This window comes from Budorcas taxicolor, chromosome 7, assembly GCF_023091745.1.
Source record: "Budorcas taxicolor isolate Tak-1 chromosome 7, Takin1.1, whole genome shotgun sequence".
In the NCBI taxonomy this organism is placed as follows: domain Eukaryota; kingdom Metazoa; phylum Chordata; class Mammalia; order Artiodactyla; family Bovidae; genus Budorcas; species Budorcas taxicolor.
Window position 1 is genome coordinate 27,072,507 of NC_068916.1, and position 26,946 is coordinate 27,099,452.

The 26,946-nt window shown below is 44.6% G+C and overlaps 1 protein-coding gene across 2 annotated transcripts in view; it reads left to right on the top strand.

The window, feature by feature from the left end:
• The window catches only part of MARCHF3 (membrane associated ring-CH-type finger 3), a 155,396-nt gene extending 128,698 nt beyond the window's left edge, over positions 1-26,698 (top strand). For both annotated transcript variants that reach the window (XM_052642694.1, XM_052642695.1), the window contains 2 exons: positions 19,741-19,950; positions 26,273-26,698. In XM_052642694.1, the coding sequence (XP_052498654.1) occupies positions 19,741-19,950; positions 26,273-26,431 (369 nt within the window). In that variant the 3' untranslated portion in view covers positions 26,432-26,698. The remainder of the gene's footprint in view (positions 1-19,740; positions 19,951-26,272) is intronic.
• The last annotated feature ends 248 nt before the right edge of the window (positions 26,699-26,946 follow it).

The window sequence follows — 26,946 nt, forward strand, 5'->3', positions numbered from 1 at the left end:
TGATGTGCCTCTTGACATTGACCCATCTATTGAATACAGAGCTCTTAGTGGGGAGGGAGAGGCAAACAGGCAGAGCAGAGAGGATTTTTAGGGCAGTGAGCCTATTCTGTATCATATCACAATTGTGGCTGTGTGTCATTATACATTTGTCCAAACCCACTGAATATACACCAAGAATGATGTACATTCATGCTGCTCATTGGAAGGACTGATGCTGAGGCTGAAGCTCCAGTACTTTGGCCACCTCATGCGAAGAGTTGACTCATTGGAAAAGCCTCTGATGCTGGGAGGGATTGAGGGGCAGGAGGAGAAGGGGACGACAGAGGATGAGATGGCTGGATGGCATCACCGACTTGATGGACGTGAGTCTGAGTGAACTCCAGGAGTTGGTGATGGACAGGGAGGCCTGGCGGGCTGCGATTCATGGGGTCGCAAAGACTCGGACACGACTGAGCGACTGAAGGGAACTGAACTGAAACTGTGAACTTTAGGTAACAGTGTAGGTCCATCGATTGTAACAAACGTAGCACTCTTGACCTGAGGATGTTGATAGCGGGGGAGGCAGGGGATATAAGGGGACTCTGTGCTGTGCACTCAATTTTGCTGTGAATATAAAACCACCTCTGAAAAATGAAGTGTATTAAAAATGCAACAACAATGAGCTGTGCCAGACTGGGTGCTGGACAAGTGGAATGGTATTTCTTCTCTGTGCTTCTGATACTCTGGGCTTGTTGGGAAACAAAGCTCAGAGGTACGCCACCCTATTAGAAGCCAGAGAAGTCATTCTTCATTTCCAAGGGACTTTATATGCCCTGTCTCTCTCCCTTTTCATCTAGTTAGTCTTTCTCTGCATTTGTCTTCATTTCCATGAATCATAATGTCACTCACTTCTTCCAAGGTCTCTACTAGGAGAGATGTTATTAGAAAGCTTGGTGAACCCAAAATGTTTAAGAGCCTTTTCCCTCCTTTCAGGAGCAGGTTGTGAGGATTAATTGCTTATAATATGGTTGTACACACGTGTGAGGTGAATTTCTATAGACGCTGTCATCTATATAACTCAGATTGGTGAAACTGATTTTGCAACTCATGAAGGAAAACACTGGTCTTTCTCTTGAATTATTTATATAATTGCCTCTGTTCTTTGCTTCCGTTTCTTGACAGGTGCAGCAAATTTGGGGAAAGATAAGAAAAACCCTGTCAGGTCTTGCGGCTTTGTGTTCCTCTTCCATTGTTCACTAAACGTATATTCCTGTGCAGTGCCTCATAGCTGCCTACCTTCATTCATAAAGAAATAGGAACCCTGTGAGATTGCCTGGGATAAAATTGTTTCTTTGCAGTCCATTATTACAAAGCTGTAGGGATAGGTTTATGCTGTGACGGATATATGAGAACAAAGTTGTATTTGTGTGTGTCTAACATGAAAGAGAAAGAAAAATGCTTTTAAAGCTTCTAGTTTAGAATACTGAAAAACAGGCTTAATTCTTAGGTATGCCCCTTATTAAAATGTGTAAAAGATCTGTTTGTAAAGACTGAGGTCAGATTAAAAGAAGAAAATGAAATATTTTCTAATCATTGTCTTATCATCACTTCATCTCCAGCGATGCTATTAGAGACAGAAAGTTGGCAGAAAGGGTGAAGTTCAGAATCTTTTAGGGCTCTCAGGAAAAATGGCTAATGTCGTATATGAAATGCTGCTGGCAGGTAGGAACTGCAGGAAAGTTGTAAAATAGAATTTATGGGCATTAAGGACTTATATCTGTGTAGAATCAATAAAAACAGAAATCAGGAGATGAAGAGAAAATATTCACCATGCTAGAAATTTATGCAACCTCTCCTAAGACTTTGCTTACTTCCAAAGGCTAGCTCTTTGCCTTAACGCTGGTAGATGATGGGAGGAAAGGGATGAGAGATGAAAGTAATAAAATGGCTCTAATATTTTTCTAAACACTGGCTCATCTGCTTAAAAGCTATGACTTTAATGCTGAAACCCAGAAGTCATTCGTTCATCAAAATATATACACATTTTCAGCTGTTTGTAAGACATACCTGACAGATACATATATCTGAAAAATAACCCTATTAGATGAAGTTGTGGCAAGGTGGAAAGAAATACCTGCAAATCAGAATTCATGCAAGAGAAGGGATTCTTTAGGGAAATCTACAGGCCACTTCAGAATATTTTTACCAAGGGTGTTTTTCAGTCTCAGATTTTTAGAACACTTATTCAGACACAATTCATATACCATATAGTTCACAGAAATTTTAGAACATTTTCATCACCTGCAAAAGAAATATCACACACTTCAGCCTGAACTCTCCAGTCCTCATCTCTCTACCTTCACACACCCTCCCCCAGCCCTAGGCAACCAAGAATCTATTTTATATCTCTGTGGATCGATCTGCCTGTTCTGGGCATTTCATATAAATGGAACCCTGCAGTTGAGACTGGCTTCCTTTATGCAGCATAAGGTTTGTAAGGTCCAATGTCAGAATTTATAGAAAACATATCTTAAGCTTCCTTGCTATCATTTTCTTACTCCTTCTGCCCATTCTATTCACCTTAATATACTGCTTCCTCTCCTACTTGCTGTCATTTACTGAGTATTTACCCTGTGCCACTGTTCTACCCTCTACCACTTTCCTGTTCAACTGTTTGTATATACAAACTTCTTTTTCTTTTTTTTTTTTTTTTTGGCTGCACTGGGTCTTCATTGTGGCACACAGGTTCAGTAGTTGCATTGTGCAGGCTTAATTGACCCACAGCATGTGGGGTCAAACCTGCATCCCCTGCTTTGGAAGGTGGATTCTTAATCACTGGACCACCAGAAAAGTCCCCAACCTTTTCCATTTTCGAAAGGAAGAAAGTGACACAGAGATGTGGATGGTTTATCCCCCTCTTAAAGTTTTGCCTTTTCCCTATCACAATTTATGTGATGAAACTCTGTTCACTTTTATTGAGAAGAAATAATTATGCATTGATTTTATGTTGTCTGAAATTTTGCCACCTTTGTCCAGTAAAAGTCTTTTTCTTTTCCCTTAAGCCTTTTAATTTAGATATTTTCATGATTCTGCTGCCCTACAACCACACGATTTATTTTTTAAATATCACAGTTTGTGCCCTAGGTTGATTTTTGTCTTAAGTCCAGGTCTAAGGAGATATGGATAGTCCATATGGATTCTCAGAAGGGAATCAACATCCTGCCACCCATATTCTGAAATTTATCAAAGCTCAGAAAGCTGGACCAGACCAAAGAGTGTCTTGAGACAGTTTAGGAAAATGCTCTGGAACAGCGCTGCTTCCCCTCAGTCATGTTTGAAAATAGGATCAAGGCTTGAATTCTGTCCCCTGAAATGCAGAGACACCCAGTGTTCACATAAAGTCACAAAAGGGTCACAGATTTTCTGAAGTCCTGTGCCTAGGGTCAAACATCCTTGACCTACACAAACAGTAACATAGGCTGCAAGGGAACATGTAGACCGTCCAGAAGCGTCTCTTGCACCCTTAAAAGGGAAACTTCTCATTGCTTCACTGCAAATTCCTTCTTCTGTGAGGAGGCCACATTATAATTCTAAGCATATCCACAACAGTGGATATGACTTGCTAGTGTTAAAGGGACAGCTGCTGATTCAGTTCTGCCCACATACAGCACTGGGCTGGTTATTAACTTGGGTTCTCCCGTGGTTGGCTTGGTTCTGCCACAAGGAAGGACACATGTCTGAGGGTCGCTCAAGCTAGAAATGTCCCCTGGTTGGGGTCGAGCTTTCCCCCAGACAGCAGTTATGTCCTTCCAGCCAGTCTCCTGCTTGGCCTTCTGTAAACGCCAGTCCCTGATGTCACGACCCCTGACATCCAGCCATTGCCACTACTCCTTAAGAATGTCTTCCTTGAAGGCAGCCATGAGAGATTTGTAGCAAAATGGTCTGCAAACACTGAACATAATCAAAACAACTCATGCCAAAAGAGGAAACTGGCACCCTCCCCTCAGGTAACACCGTGGTGTATTTTTACTTGGTGGTCTGATATTCTGGGACCCGTTCCTAATGAAGGATATCTGAAAAGTCCAATGTGTGTGTGTTCAGCCATGTGTGACTCTCTGCAACCCCATGGACTGTAGCCCACCAGGTTCCTCCTGTCCATGGTATTTCTCAGGCAAGAATACTGGAGTGGGTTGCCATGCCCTCCTCCAGGGGATCTTCCCCACCCAGGGATGAAACCCAAGTCTCCCACACGTCTCCTGCATTGGCAGGTGGGTTCTTTATCACTGTGCCACCTGGGAAGCCCCCGGAAGAATCCAAGGGAGCCAGAAGAACAGGTGACCGGGGTGGCCTGGACAGAAAGAGGGAGACTTTTTCATTTGGATGTGAGGCGGCTAAGGAAGAGCATGTCTGAAATCTTACAAATCATGAAAAACTTAGATAACATGAGCATGGTGTTCGTAGCACAATCCGGATTGTGGGCTGGTGGGCTCCCTTTGAAATTTGAGGGCAAGAGTGCCAAACAAAAATAAAGAGTTCCCGCCAAATACTGCAACTTGTAAACTTAAGCCATTGTCTCGAGTGGAGCCTTGAAGGATTCCAGATCCATTGGTTGCTAGGATGTGTCCAATGTCAGCAAAATCAGACAGGCCCTGAATATTTGGGGAACTTTTTGGCAGCAAAACCCTGGACTGTAAGCACTGTGAATCTGGAAGTTCCTCTCTTCTCACAGTCATCCATCCAGCAGAGGGTTCCTCTTCTCAAAGTGTTCCCATCCTTGCTGACTTTGGGAATATATGGTCCTGGTGAGAAAGTCTCTTCTATCCTTTATTTTGCACATGGATCACATTTCATTGAAATTCCCCCACCACACTCTGCTTGGAAGCGTTTTCATACTCACAGTCTTAATACATGAGGGTTTTTCACTACCAGTTTTTTCAGTGTGGTCCCATTTTGAGGATCTGCTTGTAAATTTGATTTCTCCCTCTATATTCCTTTAAACATCCCTGATTCACAAAATAGGTATTTATTATTCTTATGCATGTAATTTATCATATTCTCATACTTTGTCCAGTGTTCCACTGAGGGTTCTTACTTGGTACCCTGTCACGGTACCATTTACTCTGTGATCCTGTCTTTCTCTTGGAAGTAATTATTTAAAGCTCCAGAATCCTGGGCTCCAACCACAGGCCAGCAGAAGGGATGTTAGATGGCAGCAACTTCACCAGCTGGAGGGCCAGGGGTCCCATAAGAGCTCCAGGAACTTGGAGCTTCTGTATGTGTCCTATTTGTAATAGATTACACAGTATAAAACCACTGTCTTCCAGAGTAATCATTTTTATTGTTGGCCCTATGCTTTTTATTAATTTCATCTGCAAATTTCTGTTTTCTTGCTCTTCCTGCTTTCTTGGTTGTTTATCTCATGTTGTGTTTCTGGCTTTATATGGACCACATATGCCACATAATTCTGCAGTATCTTCTTGTATTTTGGATAAACAATCTGCATTTGGCTGTGATCACTTCTACACACAGTGATATAAAATAGAGAAAAATGACTCCCCATTTTACTTATATCTGGAATTTCAAGTGAATATACAGAATTATTTTGCCATCTAATCCTGCTATGCTGCTAATCTTATCTCTGGAAAATTTCAAACCATTGGTGTGAGTGTGTGTAGCAGTTGTTCAAATAATGCTGAAGCCAAATTATAATGTTCCAGGCACAAATATAGTATTTATGGAGCATTATAGCCCTTTAATTGGCTTATTGGCCTGAGTCCTCCAGGGAGCATCACAGATCTCTAGGGTGTCCTTGAATATGATGTATACTTCAGCCAATTCACAGCTGTGAAGGCCAGAACAACTGCTAAGCATGTGTCTGGGACAAAAATTACTTAACTGGATTTGATCCGAAGAGTCATGGGGAGTGATTTTATATATGTGTGTATATATTTCAGTTAAACTCATCTGATTTCTACTCAAAGCGATCACCAAGTTAAGAAGGATTTATGTATTTCTTCGACTAACATTTATCAAACACAAATATTTTAGAAAATGGGATATAACTGTGAACAGGCCAGAACACTGTACTAACAGAGTTTACCTGCTAGAAAGAATGACGGAAAAAACAAGTAAATAAAAAGATTAGTTCTGATAGTGATGTAAGTTATGAAGGAAGAAACAAGCTGTTATGTTATAGATTGACTGAGGAGAAGGAATTTGGGGGTTTGTGAAGGCCTTTCTGAAGAGGTGATGTGTGAACAGAGGGATGTCCCATGAGAAGGAACTAGATGTGGGAAGAGTGGCAGGCAGAAAGAGCAGCCACTGCAAAAGTGCTGAGCCAGGCCAGCTGAGTATTTCTGAAACAGGAAAAAAAAAAAAAACCACTGCAAAGGAGCACTGTTTGAGGAGTCAAAGGAGCTAGGTTTCAAGGTGCTTCAACTTTTCTGTCACGGATCCCATAGGCAGATCCAGTCTGCCTGTGGATCTCTTCTCAGAATCATGTTTTTCATCACGTAAAATACAGGCCTTCCCAAATGGCGCTAGTGGTAAAGACACTGCCTGGCAGTGCAGGAAACCTAAGAGACATGGGTTCAATCCCTGGGTCTGGACGATCCCCTGGAGGAGGGCCAGTATTCTTGCCTGGAGAACCCCCTGGTCAGAGGAGTCTGGTGAGCTATAGTCCATAGGATCGCAAAGAGTCAGACCCAACTGAAGTGACTTAACACACACAAGATAAAATACATAGGAATGCAAAGAAAGCCAATTACATTATAATACAGCTATAAAAATATTTAAGAGACAAAGCTGTGGCATAAAATATGGATGCTGCTTTAACGCGTTTTGTAGCAGATCTAATGACTATGAAGTATAATTTGTCAAGATATCTGCAACAGTTTTAGTGTGAGATATCTGTGGTTTCTGTAGGTGACAGTCATTGAGATTTTCTGCATAGGCTGTGAAAATAAAGATGTGATTTTCCCCCCATCGTACAATCACAGATCCCATGAGTCATATCCTTGGACCCCTTGGGGTCTGTAGAGCCCAGGGTACACGCAGTGGGGCTACGACACGCAGGCTTGGTGGCTGCAGTGAGGCATTAGACTCAGTGCAATGGGGACCCACCGGGGAGTTTTAAGCAAGAAAAGTGATGTGAGCTTGCCGCTTTTTATAGAGAACCTGGATTCCAGGGTAACAGGACGAGAAGAGTGAAGTGACTATCACATGGTTCAAGTGAAAGGTGAGGGTGGCTTGGTAAAGAGTAGTGGCCCCTAGAGAGAGAGATGTGAATGTGTCGAGATGTGTTCCAAAACGTCAGCATCTGCTGACAAGTTGGGTAGAGGGAGCAGGGAATGAGGAAAGGGAGAATGAGAATGAGGTGGAGGTGGTCTGCAGGAGCCTGTGGGGGTCGGTGTTGCCGCAGACTGGGGTGGAGCCTCCTGGGAGAGGAACTGGAGTCAGTCTGTGGGCAAGTTGCGGTGGTGGTGAGTCCAGGGTTGCACTGTGGACCTGGGGAAGGATGAGATGTTCGTTACACGAATGCAGAGAAATTCAGTGCACAGTGAGATCCACGAGCCTGGAGCTCAGAAGAGAGTAGGGCTGAAAGATGACATAGCCACTCTACAGTTGGACCTCATGTTTTGAACAAAAGTGGGACGTTAAGACAACTAGCGAGAGGTGGTCCCCATCCCCTCAAAGCTGGACCATCCTTACTCCTTGGAGGGAGACTCCCATTTTCACTCCCCCAGAAAGGTAATAGAACTTAATGAAGCATAAGGGGGAACCAAGAAGATACACGTGGAAGCAGGGTCCTGTCTCCTGCTTCAAATCCCATGTTTTATTGCTGCTCAGTGCTGCTTCTCCAACCTTACTCATTGTGAGAGCAAACAAAAATGAGGGTCAAGGTTTTCTGTAGCACAGAAACAAGCTGAAGGGAAGATATGAAAGAACAGTAGGCTGGAGATTTCAAATACTGGCTCCTCCACCGTGTAACCTTGAACAAGTCATTTAACCTCACTGACGCTTAATAACCCAATTCAAAATGGGAATAACACCACCATCTGGTGTCATTAAATTCAGTAAAAATACCTGGCACATAATAGGCACTGGGCACCTATTTTTAGTTGAATTCAAGTTGTATAATTTTTACATGGACACTTGGTATTGTCTTTTTCTCATATATTTCAAAGTACTTTTTTTCTAGGAAAAAAAAAATAAGACAGTAACTGTGACTAAAACAGTACAAAGGACCTTGAATAATTTACTGGATTTCTCATGCTATTTCATGACCTATAGAAAAATAGATTATATTTCATGATTATTTACATCTTAGGGTAAAAAGATGACTTGAAAAGAATCTACAGGATTTTTCACCTTGTAGCAACAAAACACTGTAGATATTATCTTGGCAACCGAAAAGGAGAGTTATAAGGAATTCTATCTCCAAACTAATAGGCTAAAAGCAGTGAACTTCAGGACTTGATGTTTACCAACCAACAGAGTTTCTTCTCACTGACTGATTTAATTAGTTTAACATACTTGTAGGGTCATTTCTAGTCAGGGCCACTGGCATCTCAGATGTTTATTCATTCATTTTCATGAAGTGTCTACTATGTTCCAGTACTGTTCTTGGATCAAGGCATACAAGAATGAACAAAAATGAATTGCTACCATCATGGAGCTCTCATTAGTGGGGAGCAAAAAAATAAACAAGCAATCAGATAAATAGACAAACAGCATCATTTCACAGTGTCATGCACTCTGTAGAAAATATAGCCAGGTAATGCTCAGAGGTGCAAGGAGTATTTTTTAACTAAATGATGAGAAGGAGCCAACCATGCAAGAATATGGGCAGAGCCTGTTCCCCTTATGGGAATAGCCATGTATAAATTTGGAAATGAAGCAGGAGAGGTTATAGGAGACACACAGAGGAAGGCAGGGTAGACACACAGAGGAAGGGCAGAGTTTTATTCTAAGCATCGGAGAATTTTAAGCAAAGGAGCAACATGGTCTGATTTATGTAATTACAAGGCCACTCTGACTGCTGTTTTGGATTTGGACAAGAAGGTGACCAGAATGGAAGCAGGAATGCAATTGCCTCCCAAGTAAGAGGTGATGGAGGCCTGGGGATGGCAGCAATGGAGATGGAGAGAGGAGCAGAGATTCCAGATGTGTGTTGAAGGAGTTCTGATGGGGCCTGCAGAAGGACTAGATTTGCAGGGTATGACACAGAAAGGAAGCAGGATTAATGAAGCAACGGGGGGTTGGTCATGTCATTTCCTGATAGGGAGCCTTACAGAGAAGAAAGGTGGTGTTCAGTTCAGTCGCTCAGTCGTGTCTGACTCTTTATGACCCCACGAACTGCAGCACACAAGGCCTCCCTGTCCATCACCAACTCCCGGAGTCCACCCAAACCCATGTCCGTTGAATCAGTGATGCCATCCAACTATCTCATCCTCGGTCGTCCCCTTCTCCTCCCACCCTCAATCTTTCCCAGCATCAGGGTCTTTTCAAATGAGTCAGCTCTTCACATCAGGTGACCAAAGTATTGGAGTTTCACCTTCAACAGCAATCCCTCCAGTGAACAGCCAGGACTGATCTCCTTTAGAATAGACTGGTTGGATCTCCTTGCAGTCCAAGGGACTCTCAAGAGTCTTCTCCAATGCCACAGTTCAAAAGCGTCAATTCTTCAGCACTCAGCTTTCTTTATAGTCCAACTCTCACAACCATACATGACCACTGGAAAAACCATACCTTGACTAGATGGACCTTTGTTGGAAAAGTAATGTCACTCCTTTTTAATATGCTGTCTTGGTTGGTCATAACTTTTCTTCCAAGGAGCAAACGTCTTTTAATTTCATGGCTGCAATCACCATCCGCAGTGATTTTGGAGCCCAGAAAAATAAAGTCAGACACTGTTTCCACTGTTTCCCCATCTATTTGCCATGAAGTGACGGAACCAGATGCCATGATCTTCATTTTCTGAATGTTGAGCTTTAAGCCAACTTTTTCACTCTCCTCTTTCACTTTCATCAAGAGGCTCTTTAGTTCTTCTTCACTTTCTGCCATAAGGGTGGTGTCATCTGCATATCCGAGGTGATTGATATTTCTCCTGGCCATCTTGATTCCAGCTTGTGCTTCATCCAGCCCAGCATTTCTCATGATGTACTCTGCATATAAGTTAAAGAAGCAGGGTGACAATATACAGCCTTGACGTACTCCTTTTCCTATTTGAAACCAGTCTGTTTCCATGTCCAGTTCTAACTGTTGCTTCCTCACCTGCATACAGATTTCTCAAGAGGCATGTCAGGTGGTCTGGTATTCCCATCTCCTGAAGAATTTTCCAGTTTATTGTGATCCACACAGTCAAGGGCTTTGGCATAGTCAGTAAAGCAGAAATAGATGTTTCTCTGGAACTCTCTTGCTTTTTCAATGATCCAGCAGATGTTAGCAATTTGATCTCTGGTTCCTCAACCTTTTCTATAACCAGCTGGAACATCTCGAAGTTCACGGTTCACGTATTGCTGAAGCCTGGCTTGGAGAATTTTGAGCATTACTTTACTAGCGTGTGAGATGAGTGCAATTGTGTGGTAGTTTGAGCATTCTTGGGCATTGCCTTTCTTGGGATTGGAATGAAAACTGACCTTTTCCAGTCCTGTAGCCACTGCTGAGTTTTCCAAATTTGCTGGCATATTGAGTGCAGCACTTTCACAGCATCATCTTTTAGGATTTGAAATAGCTCAACTGGAATTCCATCACCTCCACTAGCTTTATTCGTAGTGATGCTTCCTAATGCCCACCTAATGACTTCACATTCTGGGATGTCTGGCTCTAGACGAATGTGAGTGATCACACCACTGTGGTTATCTGGGTCATGAAGATCTTTTTTGTACAGTTCTTCTGTGTATGCTTGCCACCTCTTCTTAATATCTTCTGCTTCTGTGAGGTCCATAACATTTCTGTCCTTTATTGAGCCCATCTTTGCATGAAATGTTCCCTTGGTGTCTCTAATTTTCTTGAAGAGATCTCTAGTCTTTCCCATTCTTTGTTTTCCTCTATTTCTTTGCACTGATCACTGAGGAAGGCTTTCTTATCTCTCCGTGCTATTCTTTGGAACTCTGCATTCAGATGGTTATATCCTTCTGAAGGTATTTCCTTCTTTGCCTTTCACCTCTCTTCTTTTCACAGCTATTTGTAAGGCCTCCTCAGACAGCCATTTTGCTTTTTTACATTTATTTTTCTTGGGGATGGTCTTGCTCCCTGTCTCCTGTACAATATCACAAACCTCCATCCATAGTTCATCAGGCACTCTGTCTATCAGATCTAGTCCCTTAAATCTATTTCTCACTTCCAGAGTATACTCATAAGGGATTTGATTTAGGTCATACCTGAATGGTCTAGTGGTTTTCCCCACTTTCTTCAATTTAAGTCAGAATCTGGCATAAGGAATTCATGATCTGAGCCACAGTCAGCTCCCAGTCTTGTTTTTGCTGACTGTATACAGCTTCTCCGTCTTTGGCTGCAAAGAATATAATCAATCTGATTTCAGTGTTGACCATCTGGTGATGTCCATGTGTAGAGTCTTCTCTTGTGTTCTTGGAAGAGGGTGTTTGCTATGACCAGTGCGTTCTCTTGGCAGAACTCTGTTAGCCTTTGCCCTGCTTCATTCTGTACTCCAAGGCCAAATTTGCCTGTTACTCCAGGTGTTTCTTGACTTCCTACTTTTGCATTCCAGTCCCCTATAATGAAAAATACATCTTTTTTGGGTGTTAGTTCTAGAAGGTCTTGTAGGTCTTCATAGAACCATTCAACTTCAGCTTCTTCAGCATTACTGGTTGGGGCATAGACTTGGATTACCATGATACTGAATGGTTTGCCTTGGAAACGAACAGAGATCATTCTGTCCTTTTTGAGATTGCTTCCAAGTACTGCATTTTGGACTCTTTTGTTGATGATGTCCATGCTTAATCAAGTGTTCAGCTTTGGGGACTTCCCCAGTGGTCTAGGGAGTTTGAGTTGTCTACTAGTCATGTAAGTGGAGCTGTGGAGTGGCCTGCTAAATATACACATCTGGAACTTTGGAGAGAGGCCAAGGCTGGAGATTGGCATTTTGGGTCATGAGCAAATCATCTACGAAGTTTTCGTTTGAGGTGCATTGCTTGCAGCCGGGGTTGATGGACATTTGAAGCGAGCATCTCCTTAGCTTCCCCGGAGTCAGAATATCCTTCTGAGCAGCTTCAACTGTCCTGGAAATTCACTGACAGACTGCAAAGTTCAGGGACTTAAAACACTGGTGGGAGTTTGTTTGCTTTTGTTTTCTGATATGTTTCAAGTTAACTGAAATGTGTGATTTTTTTAGTTTCATCTTCAGTTCTAAATTATGCTGAGGACCTGTCACATGTCTTCTGATCTTTGCACTGCCCCTTTCCCATCGCAGCTCTCTGGGCAAGCCAGACAGCTCAGTGCAGGCTGTGTTGTGTTGGGCTTCAAGAAGAAGCCTCGTTCCAAGAAAGGCAAGCACTTGGTGAATAACTCTACCAAGTGTCAGATTAACAGGAGACACTCTGGCAGATAAACCCAAGTGAGTAAACATTCTGAGATCAGGCATCCTTTTTTCTGTTTTTCTCCCCTATAAATTTGTTATGGTTCTATTGGTTATTATCCCTCCTGTCAGTTTCTTTCATTTTCATGATGGTTTCTCATTAAGGAGATTCATGGGGAAGGTTGTAATCGATCGGAGCTATTAGCCACCAGAGTGTAATCTGGTTCCAGTACAAACTGACCTGCAAAATGTCCTGTCCACCTTGGGGATTAAAGCCGATTAACTCAGAGTCTGGGAGGCAGAATCTAATGTCCTATAGCACTGCACCCCCTCACTCCTCCCCAGCAGTAAGGGATTTAACAAATTGACACTGTAATTAGAACTGAACCCACAGTTTACCCACCTTGCAAATAACCACTAGTGCCTGGCTCAGCTTGGATATCCATTTACAGCCAGTGAATGACACTGTGTCCCTGGCAGTGGAATGCTGCTTCAATTCCCTCTGCTGTCTCGGGCCCTACACTGCTTATTACCGTGGAGGTTTCTGTTGTGTTTCATTTGGTTGGTTGTTTGGTTGACTTTTGTACCTATTTCCAAGAGTGGATTAATCTCATCACTTGGGAACAAGCCAATGATTGGAATGAGAGCCCTACCAAAAAAAAAAAAAAAAGCCAGCTCACTGCTAGGGCTTTCAACAGTACAATCTGTCTGCTTTATGATGGAATCAGAGAACAAAAGCCAGCAAGGTGCCCCTGGCTGCCCACATATCCCCTGGCAACCATGTAGGTGGGCCTGCCAAGGCAAAAGAGGCCATACAAATGAGCATTCTCCATCACTGACCTCTGCTCTTAAAAATACAACTAACCACCAAGTACAAGCTGAGGACTAAGGTCCAACTAAAGACTCTTTAAGAATGACATTTTAGGGAATTTCCTGGCTCTCCAGTGGTTTCACTCCAAGCTTTCACTGCAAGAGCCTCAGGTGCAATCTCTGGTTGGGGAACGAAGATCCCACAAGCTGCACAGACACCCCTCAAAAAAAAAAAAGGTGATTATTTAGCTACAAAAACTGTCCACAAGCAGCAGGATAAATTAATTGGTATTTCACTCCAGGGGAACCATGGAGAAGGAAATGGCAACCCACTCCAATATTCTTGCCTAGAAAATCCCATGGACAGAGGAGCCTGGTGGGCCACAGTGCACAAGATCACAAAGAGTCAGACATGACTGAGCACACCAGGGGAACCATAATAGGTAAATATTCCTTCTTGCAGTAATAAAACCAGTTAAGGTGCAGACCTCTTCCCCCTCTCCCCTTTATCCACGCACCCTTCCTACACCCCAACCTTTTTTATTTTTTGAGAATGAAGATACAATAGGAGCACAATCTTTGGAGCTAGGCTACGTAGATCAAGACAAGGTCAAACTTCTACAACTTACTTAACTTCTGCATGCCTCCGTTTCCCTATTAACATAAAATACTAACGTTAATAATGGTACCTCTTTCAAAGGTTGTTGAAGGGTGGACAAATTACTACATGTAGCAGATATGATAGTGCTTGACATATTGTAAGATCTGAGTTAACATGTAAACAGAAGTTACTGTCATTCATTCAGCCTCCGAATGCTGAATGTGCTATAAAATGCCAGTGATATAAAGGTAAGGGCCACCTCAAGTCAGTGGGGAGACTGGACATACAAACAAACCTGCCGTTCTGCCTCTGTCTGCTCTGTACTGAATGTTTGGGACACAAAGATGCTACTACACATAGGGATAATACTTTATGTTAAATAAGTACAACTAGTAAGAGAGAGGCAGAAGACATATAAAAAGCAAAAGATGCAATTGAACAATAGTTGAGATCAATCTTTTGGCTATTATGAATTAAGCTAAAATGCATGTAGCTGAGATTAAACACCCAGAATGTTGTAGTGTGGTAAAAGAATCAACATAGAACAGAACAGCAGCCTAAGCAAATTTTATAAAGTTACCATGATAACATCCTGGCCAGCCAACCATTCAGTTACGTGATGTACCAAGAAAACAGCAGGACTTACCATATCCCACCTAACCGAAAATCTGCAAAACATCTCGTGTGTACACGTGCAGGTGTATACACATACACACGCACTCATTCATGCACACATGCAAATATCACTTGGTGCAGAAAGAAAACATAAATATGGAAAGCAAGGATCAGACCAGTGAGGCTGGTTTCAATCTCAACCCTTGCTACCTATCGTTAGGTACATTGCTAAATTCTGTTCCCCAGTGTTTGTATCTGTAACATGGGGAGAATGTTAGGAATCCTCACAGGGTTATTGTGAAGACTCAATGAGCTATTGCACAAAAAACTCCAAATATCTAGCACTGGCTTGCCCCAGCCTTGACTCAATAATAGGTTATTTTATTGCTATAGTTTGCTGTGTTCTAAACACCTGCCTCGCCTGACTTCCTCCTCTCTCTTCATCTCTCTCCCTCCACCCCACCTTTCCCCTCTCTCTGGATGTTTTATACATAACTGCACAGGTAATCCATGTTCATTTTAGAAAAACATAAATATACATACAAAAAGGAAAAAAGTTAAAGACCATTCTGATTCCACTACCAAGAACAGCAACTGTTTTGCTAGGATCCTTCTGGTCTTTGTCTATGTAAATTCACTACATCTAGATAAGTATAAATGTTCATCACTACATATATAGGATCATACTGTAATTCTGTCTAGTAGGATTCTTTTCTTGTTCAGCAATATATCATGTCAGTAAATACAAAATATATGTTATCACTTGAGATTACTCCATAGAAGTCTGTTTTAAGAAAATTCCATATTGTATTTAGACAATCCTCTATTGCTGGAACTTGAGGCAAAATCTCATTCTCTCTGTTACAAACCCTGTTTAAATATCCTGTATCAACTTTTTGGACACATTGGTAGAGGGTCTTACCGTGGCACAAGGCGAATTTTTCCTCAACAACAGATATTGCTAGTGGTCTTATTCACGGGCCTGCATTTGTGAGAGATAAATTATACTTAGGATTCTGAAGAAGTCACAGATTTTAACATAACAGTACCTATTTGAAGAACTTCATACTAGGCTTCCCTGGTGGTCTAGTGGTTAAGAACCTGCCCGCCAAAGAAGGGGTCATGGGTTCAATCCCTGGTTTGGGAAGATGCCACATGCCTCGGAGCAACTAAGCCAATGGGCCACAACTACTGAGCCCGCATGCCGCAACTCCTGAAGCCTGCGTGCCTAGCGCCTGCGCTCCCCAGCAAGAGAAGCCACCACATGAGAAGGTTGCGCACCACAACCAGAGATTAGCCCCCGCTTGCCGAAACTAGCGAAAGCCCGAGTGCAGCAGCAAAGACCCAGCAAAGCCAAAAATCAGTTAAGTAGTTGATTTTAAAAAAAGAACTTCATACCTAAATATGACTCAAATAACACAAAGAGTAAAGTGAGCAAAAAAAACCCATATATACATATACATATACGTATATATACATATACATATATATATATATACACACATATATATACATATACATACATATATATATATATATATATATATATATATATATATACACAGTGTTAATAATATGCAGAACCCAGGTCCTGGTGGTCATAGACATAAAAAATGACCCGGAAATTTTTTAGGAATATAGAAGGTCAAAGAACAATTAGAAAGCAGGAAACTGGGAACAAACAATAGGAATTTCTAGTTTGCCTCTGCAGTTTATTGTGCATCAGGCAGAGTTCTGCAGTGATCCATAATCACCTCCTTGCATACCTGAGTCATTTCAGTGAGCAGTGTCAAGGGCCACATAAAGTGCCGCTGCTGCTGCTAAGTCGCTTTAATCGTGTCCGACTCTGCGACCCCATAGAAGGCAGCCCACCAGGCTCCCCCGTCCCTGGGATTCTCCAGGCAAGAACACTGGAGTGGGTTGCCATTTCCTTCTCCAATGCATGAAAGTGAAAAGTGAAAGTGAAGGTGCTCAGTCGTGCCAACTCATAGCGACCCCATGGACTGCAGCCTGGTCCATGGGATTTTCCAGGCAAGGTTACTGGAGTGGGTTGCCATTGCCTTCTGCTACATAAAGTGCTAAGTTAGGTTTCATAAAACATGTTCAGAATTCCCAAGGAACAGAAACTGGGGAGGTGCAGGGGGGTCTTAGTCAATGAAGTAAGTTTGTCTGTGCACCTGTTGTAAATTTATTGAGAACCTACTATGTTCCAGGAAGTGGGGGCACAGAGAAAAACAGGCCAGCTTCCCAGATCTACTTCCTGGGAAAATCTAAGCTACTGGGGGGTCAGGTTGCTGCTAGGTCAGCACTAGTGTTTAAGCATCTGGATTTCTGAATGCGTTGCCACTTCGGTTTTTAAATATTTCACTGGCAGGACATCTGAACAAGAGTGGAGAGACCCTGATCCCCTCTCAGTATCACCCGGAGCAGTCATTCTCCCTTCCTGAGCCTCTGTAAAGTAGGGATAACAATATCTCGTTGCTACTCTCCACAGAAATATTGCCAGTATTTAGATAAGAAAACATTAATTACTAAGAGCTCTTTGAATTTCTTTGAAGCTGCTGAGATGTCTGAGGTAGCATGACAACACGTAGTGAGGTTACTACTGTTTGCACTTGATCGTTTTGGTATTTGTATTAAATTTTATAACACTGTTTATGTTCACAGACAAGCCAACTCCCCATTATCTATGTTTTAATATTAATCCAGGTCTACTTTTGAACTGAGGTGACTTCTTTCAGCATCTCGGCTGTTTTTAAAGTGGAATGTCAGGGAGTTCCTTGGTGGTCCAGTGCCTAAGACTCTGCACTCCCAATGCAAGGGGCCAGGGTTTGATCCCTGGTCAGGGAACTTGATCCCCCATGCCACAACCAAAGGTTGTGCGTGCCACAACTAAGACCTGGCACAGCCAAATAAGTTTAATTAATTTAAAAAGTGGATTGTCACTGGAAAGGGGTAATTTAGGCATTTGGGGCCCTTTCCTATTTGCCTCAGGCAAACATTCAAGGAGAGTCTGCTCCTTCCTTGAACAGCAAACTGCCTTCTGTCCCTCTGAGCTCCACCTCTTGGGCTCACTCTTGAGGCTTCTGCTGGCCTCTACACAGCTCTTTCCTGGTTCGCTCGCCCTCTTTGCAGCTCCCATGTCTTCTGGGTCTGCCCTGGAGTATAGCCTTCCCTCTCTCCAGTCTCCCCTGTCTTGGTCCCTTCCCTCCCATCAATGGTTTTGAAGGAATCACTGTGCTGGCCCCTTGGGGTAACTTCTCAGCAGCCCACAGCACTGCTGGCCCCTGAGAAGAGGTGGAAGACAGTCAGCCAGGTCTCTCCCACCTCACCTGACTCCTTCTCTGGACTCCTTGGCCTCTGTCATTGCTAGTTGGGGTAGTGAGATGAGAAATTACCTGGGCATGTTTCCATGCTAATCTGAAGGAAAGCAACCTGGCCTTGTTACCAATATGATAACTGACATCGATACATAAGCATGACTTTTCCTAGATGGATTATGGAAAACATCTCAGCAGACACTCAGTAATTCCCCAAGTGGGAGGACAGCCTTGTTCCTATCCTGCGGGAATGCTCATCACTAGTCTTTCAACAAGCTGATGTTTTCCCCACCCTTTTTGGAATTGGTTCAGTCAAGATGGTAGCACAATTAAGATGTCAGAAAGTGAAGTCGCTCAGTCATGTCCCACTCTGCAACCCCATGGACTGTAGCCTACTAGGCTCCTTCATCCAAGCAAGAGTACTGGAGCAGGTTGCCATTTCCTTCTCCAGGGGATCTTCCTAACCCAGGGATCAAACCCAGGTCTCCCACATTGTAGGCAGACGCTTCACTGTCTGAGCCACCAGGGAAGTCTAAGATGTCAGAGACAGTCCTAAGTAGATCTAGGCTCCTAAAATATAAGGGAAGGGGCATTATGGAGTTCATGGAGTAAAGGTGAGTTTCCTTCCCCAAGACCACCCTCAGTGACTGACTAGGACTCACAAGACCCAAAAAAGCTCTTATACTCATGGTTACAATGAATGACAACAGAGGGATACCAATTAAAATCAACAGAGGCAGAAGGTGCTGGGGCAAAGTCCAGGAGGAACTAGATATGCTCTAGGAGGAACTCCAGGCTCCCAGACGTCCCTTCCCAGCAATATCACACAGATGCCCCTAATTTTTATAGCAGGAGTTTATAACAACATGTGCAAGGCATTATCAACCATGGATGCGTCCAGGGCGTTTATTAGGGTCAGTCACATAAGATATGCAGTGCCCGCGTGAAAGTCCTCAGCTACTCAGACTCCAGCCCCTGGAGCAAAAATAGGTGTTCAACATAAATCACACCATTGGGATAAACTATCTGCTTACCCTGGCACCATGTGGCCCAAGGCCTCAGACATACAAAAACATGCTTATCAGGCACATTATCACAAGGACTTAGAGCTCTTTTCTTTGGAGAAGGCGATGGCATCCCACTCCAGTACTCTTGCCTGGAAAATCCCATGGACAGAGGAGCCTGGTAGGCTGCCGTCCGTGGAGTCACGAAGAGTCAGACACAACTGAGCGACTTCCCTTTCACTTTTCACTTTCATGCCTTGGAGAAGGAAATGGCAACCCACTCCAGTGTTCTTGCCTGGAGAATCCCAGGGACGGGGGAGCCTGGTGGGCTGCCGTCTACGGGGTCACACAGAGTCGTACACGACTGAAGTGACTTAGCAGCAGCAGCAGCAGAGCTCTTTCCTTAGGAGCCAATCTTAGAAAAAACAGGTGTTGGAAATGTGCAGGATTTGAGCAGTGGGGGTGCAACGTGGGCATACTAAGTTAACCCTTTCCTGCACACATTCCCAGGGTCGACACAGGAAAGCTCTGGCACACTACAGTGCTTCCTGCACCTCAATTACCTTTCAAAGATAACATTCTCTCTGCCTTCCCCATAGGGTCATTGTGATTCATAATAATCATTGAATTCTTCAAAACCAGCAGGACATCTACAGCAAGGGTGCTTCTCTTGTTATTACTATTATCATCATCACTACTATTGATGGGACAGGGCTGGGAATGAGCTCTTACTGCTTCCACGTAATCTCAGAACAGGTCAGAAGTGCCTTCTCCAGAGGCTGAAGACAAATACAACCTCAGAGTAGCATGTCTCCACCCCTCCCTGGTGTTTAACCTTGTCCCTGCTTTTCTCTGTCTCCCTTCCCCTGGCAGTGGCTCAGAAACCCAGGTCCCCAGCACGAGAAGCGGACTCTGTTTGGAGACATGGTGTGCTTCTTGTTCATCACCCCGCTGGCCACCATCTCGGGCTGGCTCTGCCTGCGGGGCGCTGTGGACCACCTGCACTTTAGCAGTCGGCTCGAAGCCGTCGGACTGATTGCACTCACTGTTGCACTCTTCACTATTTACCTCTTTTGGACACTAGTAAGTATGGCCCGGAGCCCGGGGATTGCAGCCGGTGGGAGCTGGCAGCACCCACCTGGCATGGCTTTCCCTCTTGTCTGTAGCTCATCTCACCTGCCTGGAAGCACGAGAGCGTTAAGTGCTGGCAATAGTGATTCGGGGTGCGTGTGTGTGTGTACATGTATGTGCACTGCTGGGAAGAGCAGATGAAGCAAAGAAAAAGCCCCAGCTTCTGAGAGTTCATCAGTCAAAGGCATACACCCTGGGCATTCCTCCCCTCTCACAGCCAGGCACTCCTCTGTGAGCAGGCCTGGCATCTTCTTTCTCTTGTTCATGCTCCTCACTTTTGCCAGGATTGTGGTATATGATGTACATGATGAATGACGCGCTTGGCCGCTGTTGCTGTTGCTGCCTGCACGGATCATGAATCCTCCTGCTGGTTATTTCCTTCGTTCGTCCTGACAAGGCCTAAAGTCTTTGTTGGACGAGGAGATGCACTTCGCCTGCTGATTATTCTGGGTTGGGACATTGATTCTGCTGCCCATAAAACCACTAATTCATCTAGCTGAGAAGCTACCACTAAAGAAAAACCATTTCCCAATAAGTGTTCCTGCTGGATAGACAGAAAAAAATTTTAACCCTCTCTGGTTTTTTATTGTTTTAATTAACCTCATGGTTGCTTGGGTATCAGTTGGCAGCGCCCACAAAGAGGGGGCAGCATTTGCTCTCTCTTGATGCTTCCCTGTGAGACCTGCAGGGAAGAATGTCATAGTCCTCTAGACAGTTTTCAGAAACCGGGCCCCCCTGCTTCCCGGCATGTGCCTGCTCATCTCTAATCCAAGCACGCTCCGTTGTTATTCAATATGTGTTTCCTGTCTAGGCTGTCCCATTCCCATCTCTGCAGCACAGTGTCAGCATGCGAAGCTTATGGTGCTCACACCTGCTCCCTTACCCTATATCCCAAGCCCTGTGCCACTGGCTGCCATCCCTACCACGCTGACCACAACCCCCTGCTCACTGCCCTTCCCTCTTGTCCAGCTCTGTGCCTCCTCTCACGTAAGAGTTTCAGATGCTAAGTGGGGGATGCATTTCAGTCTCAGTAAAAGGGGCATGACTTGAGCCTGGGTACATAAGGAGTATTTCGGTGCTTGGAACTTTATGGGAGTCTTCTGGTTAAGAGAGACATTCATTTTCCCAGCCTAATAAAGCCCTTAGTCAAAACTTTAATTGTCTCCTCTAAACATCTACGCTTCTAAACTGTGTCTTGATTCACTGTGAATCAAGCAATCAGGCTGACTCAGAAGCTGCAAGGACAGTGTTGTGGGAAGAGAATTAGAAATAAGAAACGAAATTGTCTGTCCACTACTGTCTAAGTCCTGCACCACCCTGGAAAAGTCATTTCGCCTCTCCGAGCCTCAGTGTCCTCATCTGTAAAGTGGGGATGAGAGTCATACCCATCCTACCAGCTTCTTCTGGCCTTAGGGGATTGATGTGAAAGCATATGTGGGAGAGCACTTTGGAAAACAATTAAGTGTAAGTTTTACCGTGTTTGGAAGTTTGCTAGTCTCTCATTTTTCTTGTACAAGTTCCTAAGATGAAGGTTGAATGAAGATGTAGTCTTAAATGCTGGACATTCAAATTAAGTTACGGCCTTTTTGAAAATCTGCTTTGTAAAGCATACACTTACCTAACAGGAAAGGAAAAAAAAAAAAAGAGGAAGGAGTGGGCAAAAAGAAGGAAAGAAAAAAGAGATTACCTACAGAAAAATGGATGCTGTCCTGTTTCATCTCTCATCTCAGGTGAAAGGAAGGTTTGGGTGGGAAAGGTCCCTGGAGTGGCTCTTTCGGGAGACTGATGACATACTCCACTCTAGAAATGCTGCCAAGAGGCAGCACTCCATGGTAAAAAAAAAAAAAATAGAATAAAAGCACATGCCTTCAAGAATCCAAAGGCTCTGTGTTTAAACCCAAGGTTTAGCATCCAAATAGCTGTGTAACTTCAAACAGGGTCCCTAACCTCTCTGATCATCCCTCTCCTTCCGCTGACCCCTGGCTCAACTGTTGTGAGGATGAGGTGGGATAACTTCGGGAACATCCATGGGGCACTCAGCAGAGGCATGGGCTCTCTTCCCCCAGCTGCTGCGCTCCTCCATCTCACAATCTCCCTCCCCTCTCTATACAACGCAGAGCAACTGGAGGGAAATACGGGCGTTCCTCCCCTTTCGTGTGAAAAACTCACAGTGCCACAGCTCAGCAATAGGTTACTGAATCTAGACTAACTCCTTCCCAGATAAATGCTGTACTGAGCGGGCCTGGCAAGAGCCTTAATTCAGAAGCTGACAGCACTTGGAAACTGCCCTCCAGCAGAAACCCACTGTAAACAAGCTGTCAAGCTTAAGGAGAATATGCTGTGAAAATGCCTTAGATAAACCAACGGCGGTGTCAGTCCCAGCCCGGCTCTCCCCAGAGGAACCTTTCCAGAAGGGCCTCACCGGTGCTGTCAGAGGGACCCACACCCACTCTGCTCGGAGGTGCATTTGGAGCTCAGCGCCTCCACCGGGGCCCAGGCTTGACAGACTCAGGGAGTTCTGCCTTCTGGAATCCGCTCCTCTGACACACACAGGTGTCTGGCACCCAGGAGGCCAAGACCTCGGTCACCTCCACCCTGACAGCTGGAGGGAAGAGGTGCCCCGGAAACATCGCTGTGCATGCCACAAATCATTTGAAGTCCGTGGACAGGCACAAGTAGGTGAGAACTGAGTCCACGTGAAGAGTTCAGAAAGTGTCCACAGAGGATCTGCATTAGCCCAGTGTAGCAGTGACCACCCCCTCCCCCAGGAGGCCCTGCCATCTACTGAGTCTCGGTGGCAACTGATTAAATCACCAGACGGAAGGAATGAATGATCCAGCCCTTCTGGCTGACTCCCAGTCCCGTGGGTCAATCATTTAAATTCTCTTTACAGAGGGGAAAGCGTGAATAGAATGCTGTCCTGGCAAGGCTCACAGTGGGTTCAGACACACCCTAAGGGTGTCCGGCAAGACCCGGTGTGGCTGACTCAGTCCCTCACCGACCTCTTGCCTTCCACAGGACCATCTCAGATCAGAGGTCAGGCCCCATTCTGGGAAGACAACTTCCACCGCCCTGGCCTCATCCATATGCTTCAGTCACACCATGAACTCCAAAGAGAAAGGGCAGAATCAAAATTCCTAATGAGATTTCCCAAATCATGCCATGACTTTACAGCAAACGTGCGGCCTCAGCCAGTCACCTCCCTTGGGGAGCTATTGTTGTTTCATTTTTAAGTCGAGTCTGACTCTTTTGTGACCTAATGGACTGTAGCCCACCAGGCTCTTCTGTCCATAGGATTTCCCAGGCAAGAATACTGGAGTAGGTTGCCATTTCCTTCTCCAGGCGATCTTCCTGTCTCCTGCATGGGCAGGCTAATTCTTTACTGCTGAGTCACCAGGGAAGCCTCTTGGGGAGAGGTGATGCTAATACTTGCCAGCCCTCTGTGTGCCGTGCACATGACCTTCCCCGTGGCTGGAGGTTAATAAATAGCCTTTGGATGAAAAAAATGAAGACACTTCAAGAAACCCATCCCATAAAGAGTAGTTTTTAGAATAGTGGTCCTGTGCTCTTTCTTCCTCCTCTTTCTTTAAAACCTCAGAAATTTAATAAAGATCTAAATGAAGGTCCCAGTGTTACTACTGCCGTAGCTTCTTTTTCCGTGTTTATTTTTTTCCCTCACTGCCTCTTTGTATCTCTAAATCAAACCTGCCTTATTCTTCTTCTGTTCCACTGAGGGGAGGGAGTGTCTTGGCACTCTTAGAGACCAAAGCCAGGGCAACTGCAGACCCGTGATCCCTGTGCTCTGCACCTACCTTCATTATCTCTGACGCAGCATCATCTGCATATGATGCTTTCTTATTGATTGAATTCGCCTGCAGACCGTGGTGGTGAACAGCAATTAAGATAGATGAATGCGTAGTAAGGTCTCACTTGTTTGTCTGAACAAGTGGGTCTTATTTTTGTACTTCCCAGCCAAGGAACTGAGAGACCTCCTAAGGCTTGGACTCCCAGTTCCTCCAAGCAGTGCTTCTCAGGCCTGATCGTACATGCGAATCACCTGGGGATCTTGTTAAAATGCACGCTCTGACTTCCTATGTCTGGGTGGAGCCCACAACTGTTATATTCTAACAAGCTCCCAGGTGGTACATCCTTCATGGCCACACTGAGAGCAAGGCTTTAGAGGAAATAGCCCAACCTCTCTTTTTCTTTTTCCCCCCACCTTTCTGTATCTAAGAAGGAGCGTTACAAAATTATCTTCTTTTCAGATTTAACCCGCCAGAAATAACAGGCCTAGAACACTAACATGTGGCAATGGCACTGTGCAGCGTGCTTTTTATCCATTATCTCTGATATCATTATTCACATTTACAAACGAGGTATCCCACTGCCTGCCTCCTACTGCGCGCAGCTACCGCTGTGCCCGCGCTTACTGAACATGCGCAGTTCATTACCATCCCGACGGAGGGACTAGATTTCAAATCCGGCTTTCCTGTAATATTTCCAGATCCAGAGTTCTTGTACTGCCCCAGCTCGTCTTTAGTACTTGTCTGTTTCCTACCCCTTCCCTGCCCTTTGCCCTGATCAGCACGTTTTCCAGCCTGCCTCTTACCTTCATGAGTAGCACCAGGCAGCCGCAGGACAGAACAGATATAAGAGAATCAAGCTTTAAAAACAGAAAAAGAAAAAAACCCAAAACCTCTGATCCACTCTGGCATGTTCAGAGCCTTTTGGAGAAAAGCACATCTGTGTGAGTTTAAGAGCTTACATTTTCATACTGAAATGTCTCTGGCATTCTGTCTGTGGCATCTGCTTTCTACGCTAGGAAATTTGAGTGAGTGGCCTCGGATTTCATGATCCTTCCATGAAGACAGGCCCTTTCTGATCAAGAGCCTGCATTCTCTTCCAGAAATACTGAGCTCAAACCATAGGATCAGTCCACTTTGGCCAACGGGGACCCTGTACTAGGGTCAGCATGACTCAGCTACCCCAGGTGGTTAAACACTCTGTACCTTGAATAATTTGTCATCCTGAGGTCATGGGCGCCTTCTTCGCCAGCACTTACCTAGACATCTAGATATACTCAAACTAGAACCTATACTTCCACTTTTAAAGGCAGTTTATACATCTTCAGAAGAATTGATTCTTTGAATTTCCTGGGAAAATTGAAAAACGCTTTTCTCCAGTCTTCTCCAAAGCAAGCCATAGAAGCAAGCAAGCTTCTTCGAGTATATTTACACCAGAAGCAAGCACTTTGGGGGCACAGTTATGTCACAGTTGATGAGGCATCTACTGCTCGTGCTGTCGTGTATTGTGTAAGAGAGGCCCAAGTCTAAAAGTGGTGTTGCAGGTAGAAGGTACAGGATGTGTATTCACTCATCCATTCACTCGATGGACTTAACTGAGCAACTTCCTAAGCACCAGGCACTGTGACAGGTGCAGAGCATGCAAAGATGAATGCCAACAGAAGCCCCCGCCCTCAACAAGATGCTTCTAGTGCAGGGAGAGGGAGAGACCAGGCCAGTGGTGTACAGGGCACTGCTGCCATGCTGAGGTGGGTGCAGATGCTGGCTCAGGAAGAACTCCTCGGGGGAGCTGGTGCCCACGCTGAAGCTTCTCCACTGGAAGCCATGGAGCTGGGGGCAGTGGGGGTCGCTCGCAGGGGCTGCCAAGTACAGTGGTGTGGGTTGTCCTATCACATGGAGCTGGGGGCAGTGGGGGTCGCTCACAGGGGCTGCCAAGTACAGTGGTGTGGGTTGTCCCTATCACAGTATGAAGGGTGCCCTTCTTGTCATACTGTGCATGGGGTCCTTTGAGTTGTGCAGTGTCCAACCTACAGAAGGGTGTGTGAAGCCCTGGCATCCTTCTCATTTAACAGAGAGAAACTCGATGACCAAAAGTCCCACAGCTGCGTGAAGACTGGCACTGTACCTGCTCTGCCCACAGCCCCCTACCAGCTTTCTTCTCCTTTGGGGTCCAAACCCCTACTCTGAAAATAAGTCCAGGCTCAGGAGGAACCTCATGTCCTATTATTACTGTGATTTGACCCAGTATGAAAAGGCACGAGGGGAGCCCTGCCCCTGTGTTCAGGGCATGAGTGCTCTTTGGTTGAACCTCAGACTCAGCACGCAACTACCTGCTAGAGCAGTTTTGCCCCAGGCTCTCGCCCAGCTGTACTGATGTTTGGAACTGTTTTAAATGGCACATAGGTTGTTTGAATTGATAACCAGCTTCCGTTACCTGAAACCTTCTCTTGTTTTTCCTCTCCCAACCCCAGGTGTCATTTAGGTACCACTGTCGATTGTACAACGAATGGCGTCGGACCAATCAGAGGGTGATTCTCCTCATTCCAAAGTCTGTCAACATCCCTTCTAACCAGCAGTCCCTGCTGGGCCTCCACTCTGTCAAGAGGAACTCAAAGGAGACAATTGTTTGATGTTTGTGTGTTTGGTTGGGTGGTTGATTTGTTGTTTGGGGTTTGGAAGTTTCTGCACTGGGGCCATGCACTGAGCCGCTCCCAAACCCTTCCTCAAGCCTGTGGGTCGAAGAACATCCAGAGCCATGTAATCACATCGCCCTAACCAACGGACTCCGCCCGAAGAAAGAGAATGCTCTTTGACTTCAAATCATGGATGCTGCAATCATATGATATTTGCTAAGCTGCCAAACATGTTTATTTAGCAGATATGGAATTTTCTGAACACCTCTTTCACATGTGAGGAAGGTTGTCCTGCTAAGGATGCAATTCAATTCTTCCTTTTTTATTACTATTTCAAATATAAATATATATATATATTAAACTTAGATGATAATCAAAATTGAAAAGCCAATGTTAAAACTGGTTTCCTGGTTTGGATGGGTTTTGTTTGGGTTCATTGGTTTGTTTTTCAGTTTTTACTGTAGATTCTTCGGGGTAATTTGATAGCTTGAGTGGTCTTTTCCATCTCTTCC